We start from the raw sequence: 12,410 nt of genomic DNA, 5'->3' as shown, positions 1-12,410 counted from the left end.
TAAAACATAATCACGTGGAAATTAATATTTCAATATATTTACCTGATGTTTCTATTTTTGGTAACACAAAGTTTTTAACGTCATAACATTTGACACATCACAATGCCTGAATGTAAATTTTCTGTTATCATCAATGCTTAAATGAAAACATATTCTATTGAGTTAGCAAACAAGTTACATGTGATTCATTGACAAGTGACCATACATTATCTACGCTTCACTGAATTCTCGGACAATACAAGCGTGTCCTCTAGTGATCAATGATAGAAAAACTGCTATATATAAGGTCACACACCAGACTTGAAATATTTTTTCGAATGGTGGCCAGACATATATACACAAGACAATGGATATACAATATATGTTATTGTTAGTCGGCCTCACAATAACTTCCACTACATGTACAGGTATGTATGTTATTTTCCATAAAACTTATATAAAATCCACCCTAGAAAATACCAATGGTATTATGATAAAAATAATTAGTGATTGATAATGCTAATTTTATTATATAAATTTTTTTTCTTAAATACTTTTAATAATAAAACACAGAGAGCATATGTGTAACACATCTTATTATAAAAGTCTAACTCGGCACTTCATGATTTCCTATCCTCATTAATTTGGTTTGGTTAATTATTGTGTAACGTCCTATCAAGCGCTAAGGTCATTTCAGGACGACTTCCCGTACGTGCAACATGCATGCGTGTGGTGAGTGCAGTTGCCAGGTACTGACCGTAGGCCGGTGGTTTTCTCCGGGTACTCCGGCTTTCCTCCACCTCCAAAACCTGGCACGTCCTTAAATGACCCTGGCTGTTAATAGGAAGTTAAACAAAAACAAACCAAACCAAAGCGTAGGTGTGTTTTCCACATAAATACAGGTACCATACATGCATTCTTATTTATTGATCCTCTGACAGGTGTTGAATTCAATATGGTATGTAAATTACGAGAAAGACGTCTCATAAGATATGTACATACAAAGTTCATCTCCACATTCTCGGGCCGCGTCACTCGGAAGGTTATTGCTTCAGAACAACTGTACACCATTGATATAGTCGAACAAATGGAAGAAAATCTGGTATATCAGAATGCAGTTTTAGTTTATTTTGTTCAACGTCCTATTAACAGCCAGGGTCATTTAAGGATGTGTCAGGTTTTTGAGGTCGAGGAAAGCCGGAGTACCCGGAGAAAAACCACCGACCTATGGTCAGTACCAGGCAACTGCCCCACTTGAGGTTCGAACTTGCATCCCAGAGGCGGAGGGCTGGTGATATTAAAAGTGTCGGAATACCTTAAGCCTCATACTCTCAAAGAAATATACATAAATGTTTACATCTTGACCTCTTTACAGTTTTTAGCCTTGTAACAAGTTATCGCGAATCAAAAACTGGAGGAAAATGTATATTCATTAAAGTATACGGGAAATTCTCAAAAATAATATCTAGGTCCGACGGACCAAGTTTATATTCAAATTAGTCCCACAATGCAACGGGCGGTTTATCCGTCAACACAAAATAGCGGAACGAAATAGATATGAATTCCTTGGATTGCTGGTAATTAAGCTTTTTCCGTATTCCTCGAACATTGTCAACTTCACCTATCTTAATTCTAACGATTTTTAGTTGTATGCAAATTGCTATACATATATTTTAAAATTAAAGAGGCTTGCCCGCAGAGAGATCAGAAAAATTGGCTAATAGAAAAAGATTTTTTACACATGACAGATTGTTGGAATTGTTGAGTTTTTCATTTTATTTTCCTTATAAAACGCTGAAAAGTGATATTAAAACCTCATTTTTTAAATATTATTTATTTAATCGCAACCCGCAATAAGTCTAATTTGATTGACACATCAAAGAAACAAGCACGTGCACAGTGCCTCACAGTGATAACGTCAAAGGCAGCGGCGATTTACAAAGAAGATTTGCCGTTATATTCCATACATTTCCCTCTCAGGTTGAGTTTTAAAACGTCTTTTAAATACATATTCTGTAATTGTTTTCAAGAAATAAAGTCGTAGACCTCTAATTTTGTCACAAAGAAACGTGTACTGAAGTTTATTTAGTGATCGGAGATGTGCCGTTTACCGGTCCGTCTGCGGGTAGGCCTCTTTAAGTATTTAGTTGTACGTTCGTTTGTGTTGATCAGTCGAGAATATTTTGCTGATACACTTGTACAATGTATGTTCAAATGAAAGAATTATTTTGCAAGTTCACGTATACTCGATATGTAAACAATGTTATACTACGGATATTGACAATGTTAAACTATTCAAGTATTAGTTTGAATGCTTGATTTGAATGCCTGATACGTACTGGGTTGTTGTAGCGAAATAGCTATAGGAAGTGTAAGTTAAAATTCCTATTTGTTGATAATTTGACAGTTAATAGAGAAATGAATATCTGGCTGTTAGAGTGATCAAATTACAAATTGATATAATTTTCTCTCCATAATTTGATTCCAATAAAGAGGGGGGGATTAGTATCACTTATGGGGAATAACAATGACGAGTAGATGTGGTCAGTTGTAATTAGCGATATTACTCTATCGTGTCATACAAGATGGCGGCGACACCAAACGCACGGTAAATTCGCAGGCGGAAATTTTGGCAGGTTTGGCACCTATATGTGTTTTTATTGGAATGGAAATGACCACAGTCGCTTTACAATCATTTAATGTCAGTATTTGAACATTATATATGGAAATTTTTTCACCGTTAAGCTGAAAATTAGATGTGTTTGTCAGCAGTGAACATTCCTTTGTCACGGTCAGTGTGTTACCTGTATACGTAGACAGTAGTGTTACCTGTAATTTACGCGCACTCACGGTAACGACTACAAACTTTCAATACTATAATACTATGAGCCAGGTCGATACCACGCCTGTATCTACAAAGCGTAAGCAACCGGAAAACACCACTCCAAGTCCAGGCACACCTATTCAGCCTAGGCACAGAAGAAGAAATTCCATGGATAGTATAACTGTAGACGAGACGCCATCTTTGAAACTTGAAGTTGGCAAAGGTAAGGTTGTAGACTTTAATTCACTCATCCACAGTACCGTTTCCAACCCTGCCTTTGCCTCGTCAGTTGCTCCTGTTTGGGTCAAAGCCTTGCTACCCCACATTAAAGGCATGTTCAAAGATATCATATCCGAAACTCTCGAGGAAATTACCGAACCTCTTAAACAGACCATCAGTGCCCATCAAACTCAATTAAATGAGCAGTCTACCCAAATCATAAGTTTGAAGAAGGAAAATAATGAACTCTCCATCCAGTGTCATACACTTCAAGGAAAGGTCGAATCACTTGAAAGTGGCTTAGAAGAACTTGAGCAATATGGGAGGCGAAACTCCCTCCGATTTCATAATGTAAAGATGACCAGTGGTGAGTCCACAAACTCTGACCCTAAAATTGTAGCGATCTGCAGACAAATGAACTTAGATATAGCTGATGATGACATTTTTAGGTCTCACATCATAGGTAAACCTATAAATGGCAAGTACCAAGTCATCTGTAGATTTCGGAACTGGAAAGTTAAAAACTCTATTTACCGCGCTAAAAAAGCCCTGAAAGACAATCCGGATAGAGTGTTCATCACCGAGGATCTTACGAGATACCGTCAGGGTATTATTAAAGAGCTGTCTGTAGCCAAATCTCAAGGTAAACTTGAATCTTTCTGGACCAATGACGGGAGAATCTTCTTAAAACTTTATGGAAATCCAAATAAAATTATCATCAAATCATCCAATGACCTTCTAGCTCACCTGCCTCCACAACGCCGAAATCAGGATACTAACTGAATTCCTCCAACGAGTTGTATACACAATTTATGAACCTGTATATCATATCGCTTTATACAGCAATACAACAATTCATTTGTATATTAAAAATCCCGATATCTGAATAATAACTTAAGTTCTAGTTGGTAATTAAAAAAAAAAACAAAGTTCTATTTACTTTCTTTTTTGGTTTATAGCTATTTTAGTTATTTTAATTACCTTAATTATGTCCATTAGTATACACAGTATATCATGGTTTGGAAGCTAAATGATAAACATTTGATAATTAATACATCATGATCTGTAGGTAAAGATCAGTACTTATGATCACCAATAGTGTTGATTAACATCTTGTCATAGATATATCATGATCTTTAGGAAACCTGTTTTTCTCTTTTATTTTTTTAGCAAATGTACAAAAATTGCTTGTTCGTCATTCGTGTTACACTGCCCCGATGTATATAGTTTGTACATACTTGAGATATGGGGCATGAAATTAGAAAACTATTGAATGTTTTTGTGGACATGATATGATCATATGAGTAAACGGAGAGTTGTGTGTGTCTGTGTTGACACATTTTCATTACACACTTACCAATGACGAGTACATGCACGCCTATTACGTGTTGTTGTTAGCTAGCGTGACTTGTGTCCTACCAGGTGTCTTCACGTGCGTTTCACGATACAAATGTCATGTGACAATGAGTAACCAGTTTTGTGTATAGATATAGTTACATGCAAATATATAATGTAGATGACTTTGAGTGTTACATCAACGTTTGAATACTATCACAAATCTGTCCAGCGATAATAGTGCCTACCAATACATTGTTAAATGGCAAAGTTGTATCGTAAGGCGCAATAACAACATAAGCGCTTCATAAGTTTCCTTTTATTTCGTTCATTAAATACACGAGATCATATAACTATTGGTAAAAAAAAAAACATACAGTCTAAATTCGCTTGTTCTATATACATGTAGAACAATTCTGCGAGTGTTCCGTCTTATTGTTATTATCATTTTCATATTGAATACAAGTTATTTTATGTGATAACTTTTCAATGATACGTTGTGTGATATTCAAGGAATGTCTAATTTGTTGTTGAGTTTAATTTCGTATTTCTATGCATACGTATACCGGTACGATCATATAAATGTTGCCGTGGTTTTCGATTGTATATTAAATAGTTGACCTTGTATATAAATCATTCCTATGCTTCTTAATTACTGCAATATCCCACTAGCCTGCCAATCATCCAAATGTGGTTCTTTTCCCATGTTTGATGAAATCTTAGTCATTCTGTTCCTATTTGGTATATTTATCTTTCCTTCATTTTATCCTCTTTCTCTATTCACCTTTCTTACCTTTCACATTTTTTGTTTATTCACTGTCATTACCCTTCACCCATTATGTCCGTACTTCTATAATAGAACTGTCTTCTTGTCCGAGTGTCCAGTTGTTGACATTTACAAATGTATTATGGTATACACACCCGACTGTAGCCCTATACGTCATGTACTAATTATTGATGATCATGGGTAGTGATTTAACTCAGTATAGGGCGGCGATCGGCTGTTTCTACCATCGTACACACTCTACATTAATATCTCAACAGTTTTTATTTTACATACATTTTCTAAAATTATTCACGTGTTACAGGTCCAGTGTGATGTCCATTTTAAGAAACATTGCTTTTATCACTCATTTTATCTTATCTTGTATCGTTAATAACTCTAACTTCCTCTTTATGCTGCAGCTTCTCCTCCTTTCCTGTAACGACGTTCATCCTAACCCCGGCCCCCTCAATCATAACAACGATCTATCTATCTTTCATTTAAATATACGTAGTCTGAGAAATAAGATGTCGTTTTTAGAAAACGTTTCTTCTGATTATGATATTGTCTGTGTCACTGAGACTCACCTTGATCCATCAATAGCTGACTGTGATATACTCCTGGGTGCTTATGAACTTTACCGTAAAGATCGAGGAACTCCGGGAGGGGGGATAACTGTTTACACTTCCAGTCTCCTGTGCTCCCGTCGTAGAGCTGATTTAGAATTTCAGGTGGGTGAAGTTGTTTGGACAGAGATCCAGTTTCCAGATAAGAAATTCCTCTTATGCACATTATACAGACCTCCAAACACAACACACTCCTTTTGGAATCATTTTAAACTGTCATTAGAAACTGCCATACAAGAAACTCCACATGTAGTAGTAGTAGGCGACATTAATGTTGATCTCTTAGTTGTTGAAAACACACATACAATCCATGACATTATTAACTCCTTTCACTTGACAAACGTTATAAACAAACCGACACGCATTGGACGGACGTGCTCTACACTCATTGACCCTATACTGCTTTCCGACACGTGTACCTTCAGTTTAGCCGACGTAATCGACATTGATAATGACATCTCTGACCACCAAGCCACGTGTGTAGAATTGACTGTTGACACTGCTATTGTTAAGATTTACAAGAGAAAAGTGATATGTTATAGTGACGCAAATTACGGACTTTTTAGTGATAGATTAGACGAAACTGACTGGCAAGATCTTTTTTCAATGACACACTCCCCAGATGACATGTGTGATATTTTTACATCAAGATTTTTAGATATAGCTGGGGAGTGTATACCGACAAAAATAGTGACAGTACGACCAAATGACAAACCTTGGTTTAACGCTAACTTAAGACGTGAAATTAGAAAAAGAGACAGACTTTTAAAATTTTTCAAATCAAATCGAACCTCCGCTAACCTCACTAACTTTCGGAAACAACGTAATCATGTGAATAATCTTAAGAAAAGCACTAAAGAAAGGTTTTATGCGGACATAAATGGCATTCTTGATCAATACTCTGTTTCGAACCCTAAAAATTTTTGGAAAATTGTCCGCAGGCTAATTAAAACAACTGATACTGCCAACATTATACCTCCTCTCAGAAATGAATTTGGTCAAATCGAAATTACAGAAGACGGTAAAGCTAACACTTTAAATGATTACTTTGCTTCCATTTCTACTATCGACGATTCCAATACCGACGTGCCTGTTGTACAACTTAGGACGGACGCTACTCTATCTGACATACCTTTCAATTTGAACGACATTATCGACATCCTTAAATCGTTAAATATTAGTAAAGCTGTAGGTATTGATACCATAAGTCATCATATGTTAAAAAACACAGCACTATCAGTAGCTCTTCCTCTTTCTCTTATCTTTAGATCTTCTTTAGAAACTGGTATCTTTCCCAAACAATGGAAAAAAGCATTAGTAATGCCTATATTCAAAAAGGGGGATAAACAGGTAGTTTCAAATTATAGACCTATTTCACTATTAAGCACTGTTGGTAAAGTTTTTGAAAGATTGGTAGTGAAATATTTGCACAACTATTTATTAGATCATTCATTAATATATAAATATCAGTCTGGTTTCCAGCCAGGTCATTCGACAGTACATCAAATGATTGAATTATATCACACTTTATGCGAAAACTTAGAAAAAAAACGTCCTTCATGTATAGTTTTTTGTGATATTTCAAAGGCGTTCGACCGTGTATGGCACAGGGGATTGGAAGTTAAACTAGCAAATTATGGCATTTCCGGAAAATTGTTAGCGTGGTTCAAAAATTATATTAGTGATAGACAACAACAAGTCTTTGTGGGAAATACGAAGTCTTTGGTTAAATCTACCAATGCCGGAGTTCCTCAAGGTTCTGTATTAGGCCCTCTTTTATTCATTCTATATATTAATGACATAGCTGATAACCTGGAAAGTCTTTGTAAATTATTCGCAGATGATACCTCCTTATTATACTGTGATACATCTCCTCAAACTATTGAAAGAAAAATAAATAACGATTTAGATAAAATTAAACACTGGGCTAGTAAGTGGTTAGTAAATTTCAACCCTTCTAAAACAGAGGCATTACTTGTTTCCAACTTTGAACTTGAATATGCAATTGAAATTAGGTTTAATAATGTAAATGTAGACTTTGTAGAAAATCATAAGCACCTTGGAGTAGTATTAAGTGAAAATTGTAAATGGAGTATGCATATAGAAAATATTTGTAAAAATGTGTCAAAACAGGTAAGTGTTTTACGAAAACTGAAGTATTTGTTAAATAGACGAACTTAAGACAAAATTTACAGAGCATATCTTCTTCCTTTACTAGAATATTGTTGTGAAGTTTGGGACGGATGTACCCTCGGTGACGCAGACAATCTAGAAAAACTACAGTTAGAGTCTATCCGTATTATAACAGGTTTACCATCTTATGCAAGTAGGGTTTCATTATATTCAGAAAGTGGACTCGAACCACTAGTAAATAGAAGAAAGAACAGAAAACTACAACTTTTTTTCAAAATTCAAGCTAACCTCACGCCGAATTATCTTTCAGCTTTACTACCTCCTTTAGTGTCACAAAATGTAGAATATAACCTCCGTAATGCAAACCATTACTCCTTACCTAACTTCAGACTTCAACTTTCTAATAGTTCTTTTTTCCCGTCTACTATTCGACTTTGGAATAATTTAGACCCTGGCATAAGACAGAGTAGGTCAGCCCCAGCTTTTAAAAACTCTCTTCGTAAGCTTAATGACATAAATATCCCCTCTTATTATTTGTTTGGTGACAGAAAATCTAATATTTTGCATGCTAGATTAAGAACTAATTCAAGTACTCTAAACGACGACTTATTTCATGCTAACTTAATTGATTTTCAAATTTGTCATTGTGGACATTCTATTGAAAATGCATTTCACTTCTTTTTTATTTGCAACAAGTACATAGATCAGAGAATAAAGTGGTACCGTGAGTTAAATGATTTCATCCCACTGGACCTACAGCTTATTCTACATGGCAGTCATGAATTATCCAAAGCAGACAACGAAAAAATATTTCTGCACACTCAGAAATATATTCACGATACAAATAGATTTTGATTTTACATTTGTACTTTCTCTACCACCTACCTCTCTCTATCACTCCATTCGTGCAAGTCTCCCCATTTTTTTTAATTTTTTTTTTTTTTTTTTTTCAACATATCTCTCTTCAGTACTTAATATATTTGATATATTGTGTTTTTGAAAAAGGGAAAAAGAAAAAAATCATATATATATATGTAAATTGTTTAACCCCTTTAACTCTATCAAAGTCTGCGTCTTTTATCTTTCTCGACTCATATGGCACTTGGGAAACGGAAATATCAGAAGGAAAGGAAAGACCAAAGCGAAAGAAAACCGTGGCAGGGGATATTATGAACATTGAAAAGCCGAAAGTTACGAGTAGTGGATTGTGTACTTGTGCCATCTGGGTCGAGAAAAATCATTCACGCAGTCTTAAAAAAAAAAGATGTTTCAATTACTAGTTGAAATGTCTAAATTATTTCATAAAAGAATTAAAATGAAGGAGATTGTCACATTCTTTTCACATACTTGCACCTTCTTACACCCCATCCTTACCCTTCCCTTATCCACACTCCCTCACTAAATAATTATTTTATTGTTAATGTCATCTTGTATATTTTGTATGTGTTATATAATATTGTATGGAAAGGGCTTGATATAAGTTGGAAAACTTGTGCCCAATCCTATTGTATATATTTGATACAATAAAATATGTTTAAACTAAAACTCTATCGTGTCTGCGAGTTTAGGTGGGGGTAAGTGTTGTATACGGTTAAATAATTATCATTAATTTGGACAAATATTTTATTACATTATTGGACCAGATTATTAGGTATAAATATAACTGTCTGAGAGCTGAGCTCTGGTCTGTAGAACATCGCCGACTGAGTAACATCTCCGATCCGCTGGGTCCGGCCACAGGGGCTTGGCACGATTTTCCAAATGATAGTCTATATATATATATGTATATAGTCGATACTATATACATATATATATAGACTATCATTTGGAAAATCGTGCCAAGCCCCTGTGGGTCCGGCCAGTATTCATTGTCATCTGCCCGGTAATAACGACGGCCATGTGTGTAATTTATGTGTAGTGTACGTCGTTGTAGCCTCGTTCTCGGCTCCTTGACAAACCTCGCGATAAAAATAAATGCGGCGAGTTATTTTTCGGCATAGCCGTCTAATTTTGTTTTGGCCCCGGATATGACGCGACAGGTGGCGTTCTGGTCAAGATGAAGTATGTGATTGGTCAATGTAGCGGTCAATGCAAAATGCAGATATACAGTTAAAAACGAAACAAAGTTAAAGGGACCTCACGGTAAACCAATATTCATTTTGTATTTTTTATCATATTATTGGGTATATCTTTAAAAAAAATAACCTTCTGAACAATGACCATTCGAATTTGATGATGTATATACATAAAAACATCAATTATTAAAAAGGTTATCACTCTGAATATGCTAATGTTGTGACATATACGGAAACAAAAATGGCTTCCAATGTGAATCAACTGCGGTTGAAAACTATAACAGTTTCCGCAATGAAGAGAATAATAGTAAAATGGGTCAAACACGATCCTATGTCCCTAGTTTAAATTGAATGCAAGCTGAATAAGTGGATGCATCTATTCAAATGACACATTTGCAGTCTTATTATCACCAAAAATGATTCAAACTGATATAATTTTGTTATCCGTGCTGAAACTGCGCATTTGTTAATTACATCGTAGTTCGTTAATTTATTTCACCAGTAGTTTTACATTATAACCACCAGCATTAAAACTATGCCGTTTATCTTTTTTAAAGATATTTCTTGTTTACACTGATGTCGAAAGGATTCCTCCTGTCAAGCGTCCAGTCCAATGGTCACTTTAATGTAAGGAGAGCGAGAATGAGCATAATTGCCATTAATACGTGTGTGCAATTAGAAGGTTATTTTGGAACCACTCGGCCACCGCGGCCCCTATCGGAATGGGCTACAGAGTACCAAAAAATATGCTTCGATTTTACCACCCTCCAAAAGTTTCAGCTTTTTAGATTTTTTGTAGTTTTTCCCAAAACAAAATTATTTTCTTCCCCAGCAACATTTGAGAGATACCAGAGGTGGGAGCCCTTGATCTTACAGGAGGTCTCTTTCTTATCTTGTACTTTTCATTTTCATTTCTTCTTTTCCTTCACTTTTTTATTCATTTCATTCTTAAATCTAGTTAAAATGAAAGAAATAGAAAATGAAAATCCCACAGATTTGTCATCTAATTTTTGATCTATTATTTGTTTTAATTTGTTGGTACATGTAGATATATTTGTATGTGTTGGGTGTCATTTGTCGGTGTTAATTATGTTGGTGTTAATTAGATTATAATGATTATAAATTGATACAGATTATATTTATCGAATCTTTACCAGGTATTTCAGGACTTAAAATGCTGGTAGGGAATTGCGTCGTCACCAAAATTCGCCAGGAACGCCCAAGCATCAAGCGAGACCATTACTGCATACGGGTGGGACAATTTTACGTCTGCCGGGAATGGCAGTGTTCCCGTGTATCCTGTTTGGACGATAAACCTGGGATAGGCAACTGCAGGGTGTGTCCAGGTATTTATTTATTTTTTTATTTATCTATTTATTGATTTTATTTATTTATTCATTTATTTATTTGTAGTAGATTGTGGATAACTCACTGGAAATCAATCAACATATCATCGGATAAGCATACCGGGTAAAACAGCTGCAGTCTTGCTTATCAATTTTAAATTCATTTAGATTTGTTTTTTTTTTCCAGGCACTTGTATTGACGGAGGGAAGGTGTACCGGGAGGGACAGGTATTCCAAAGTGTGGACGGAGTGAACATGTGTTCTTGTGGAGCTAAGAACGTAAAGAGATGTTCCCATCGACGTCGGGTGACATTCATATCCCTGTGTCTCATTTAACCCCGCAACAATTTACATTATATAGTAAACACGAATTGCCTTTGAATGACGAAGTCTTTGAAAACTTCCCCCATATCAACTTTGCTCTGTCGAAGGGAATCTGAATGTTCCTGGATACAAAATGGCGTTAATATTAGATATTTTGTTTAAAAGGTGACTGAAATAAACGTCATCCTTCTGGGAAATACTAGCAGGATTTGAGCGTATCCATAGTAACCGATGTGTCTTTATTTACAATATTTCGGGGCTTACGTCATCAATTTGTAAAAACCTGGTTCAATATATGACATTATTTTAAATGCCGCAGATATATTTGTATTGCTTATGTTTTTCATGTCTTCGTGTCGTTAAACATACGATTGTTGAATACATATGTGCAGATATTTGCCAATATTATACAATTATACAAGTACATGTAACGTCTTTGGTTGAGGTCAATAGCTGTGTGTATCAACTTAGACGAAGATATTAACCTAGGACGCAGTATTTATGACACAAAAGTTAAACAAATAAAAATAACAAAATAAATTGAAGTTTCTTTGATTTGTCAATAATTTTCCTATTTCAACAGATATGGCACCGCATGTTAACTTCTGGGTAATTTAGCACATATTCGTACGCACCCTACGTTCATTCTGGAAAATCCATGCATAAACGAAACATCATGTACATTTGTATTTTCATGAAGTCAAACTTTAATAAAAAAAAACCTGAATGATGTGTACAGGGAACTTAGCTTGTCCTCTTCAAGAGAGGACGAAAAGTCACCATTCG

General features: G+C 35.3%; 1 protein-coding gene across 1 annotated transcript; it reads left to right on the top strand.

The window, feature by feature from the left end:
* Positions 1-316: 316 nt before the first annotated feature.
* LOC117317594 lies at positions 317-12,158 on the top strand. The gene is made up of 3 exons (XM_033872443.1): positions 317-407; positions 11,112-11,300; positions 11,488-12,158. Exons 1-3 carry the CDS (start codon positions 347-349, stop codon positions 11,634-11,636), a joined length of 399 nt encoding a protein of 132 aa, XP_033728334.1. The 5' UTR covers positions 317-346; the 3' UTR covers positions 11,637-12,158.
* The last annotated feature ends 252 nt before the right edge of the window (positions 12,159-12,410 follow it).

Source organism: Pecten maximus, chromosome 19, assembly GCF_902652985.1.
Source record: "Pecten maximus chromosome 19, xPecMax1.1, whole genome shotgun sequence".
Taxonomy (NCBI): domain Eukaryota; kingdom Metazoa; phylum Mollusca; class Bivalvia; order Pectinida; family Pectinidae; genus Pecten; species Pecten maximus.
Note: the sequence above shows the minus strand (reverse complement) of the source record. Positions and strands in the feature narration are given on the sequence as shown.